We start from the raw sequence: 889 nt of genomic DNA, 5'->3' as shown, positions 1-889 counted from the left end.
AGGCCCCTGGGTGAGGGCCGACATTGGGAGCTCCGGCAGCAGCAGCAGCAGCGTCTTCGCCCGCCCCTAATCGAGGGCTTGGGTCGGCCCGCTGCGACCTTTCACCATCCGGCGCGGCCTGATTTTCTCCGCCAGGCGGGGGCTTCAATGTCGGGAGCCCCGACCGCCCCGACGTGGCAACTCCAACAGCCTGACTGCGGGAGGAAGACGGCAGGGGAAGAGAAAAATACATCTGGCCTTCCATCACAGTGAGGAGGGGACTGTAGGAGACTTTTGTTTGGTGTTAGTTTATGATTGTATGTGTTATTGCATTTTTATTGATTATTCTATTGGTCTTATTGTTGAACTGCGGGTATTTTTCATTTCACTGCACATTTATGCGGCTGAGGTTGGTCACACAGACTCCTGCAGTTGTCTGTACTCAAACACACTGCCGCGCTCCACAAAGCCGGCTGTGGTCTGCGGCTCTCCGGGCACGCACCCCGACGGCACCTTGCGCTGCCCCATCTCGTCTCCAGGGGGACCCCAGCCTCCGCCCCAGGGGTCTGCAGCTGGAAGGTGTCCTGGGAGAGACCAAGAGAGGAGCGTGAGTTACTGTGCAGGGAGAGAGGGGTGGAAAGAGAAGAGGGGGTGGGAAGAGCTGGGGAGCGAGGGGAGGAGAGAATGTGGGGAGAGAGTGAGAGGGGAGAAGGAGAGAGAAGGGGAGATAAGGGGAAAGAAAGACAGGGAGAGGGGGGAGGGGAGAGAGGGGTGAGGGGATGGAGGGGGGAGGGGTGAGAGGGGTGAGGGGAGAGAGGGGGAGGGGAGAGAGGGGGAGGGGGAGAGAGGGAGAGAGAGGGAGAGGGGGAGGAGAGAGGGGGAGGGGGAGAGATGGGGGGGGAGGGAGAGA

General features: G+C 60.7%; 1 protein-coding gene across 1 annotated transcript in view; it reads right to left on the bottom strand.

Annotated features, from left to right (window-relative positions):
- Positions 1 to 393: 393 nt before the first annotated feature.
- The window catches only part of oplah (5-oxoprolinase, ATP-hydrolysing), a 52,699-nt gene continuing 52,203 nt past the window's right edge, over positions 394 to 889 (bottom strand). The window contains 1 exon segment of the mRNA XM_078423995.1: positions 394 to 563. Coding sequence (XP_078280121.1) covers positions 394 to 563 — 170 coding nt within the window.

Source organism: Rhinoraja longicauda, chromosome 2 (assembly GCF_053455715.1).
Source record: "Rhinoraja longicauda isolate Sanriku21f chromosome 2, sRhiLon1.1, whole genome shotgun sequence".
Classification (NCBI taxonomy): Eukaryota; Metazoa; Chordata; class Chondrichthyes; order Rajiformes; family Arhynchobatidae; genus Rhinoraja; species Rhinoraja longicauda.
This window is presented reverse-complemented; position numbering and strand designations above follow the sequence as displayed.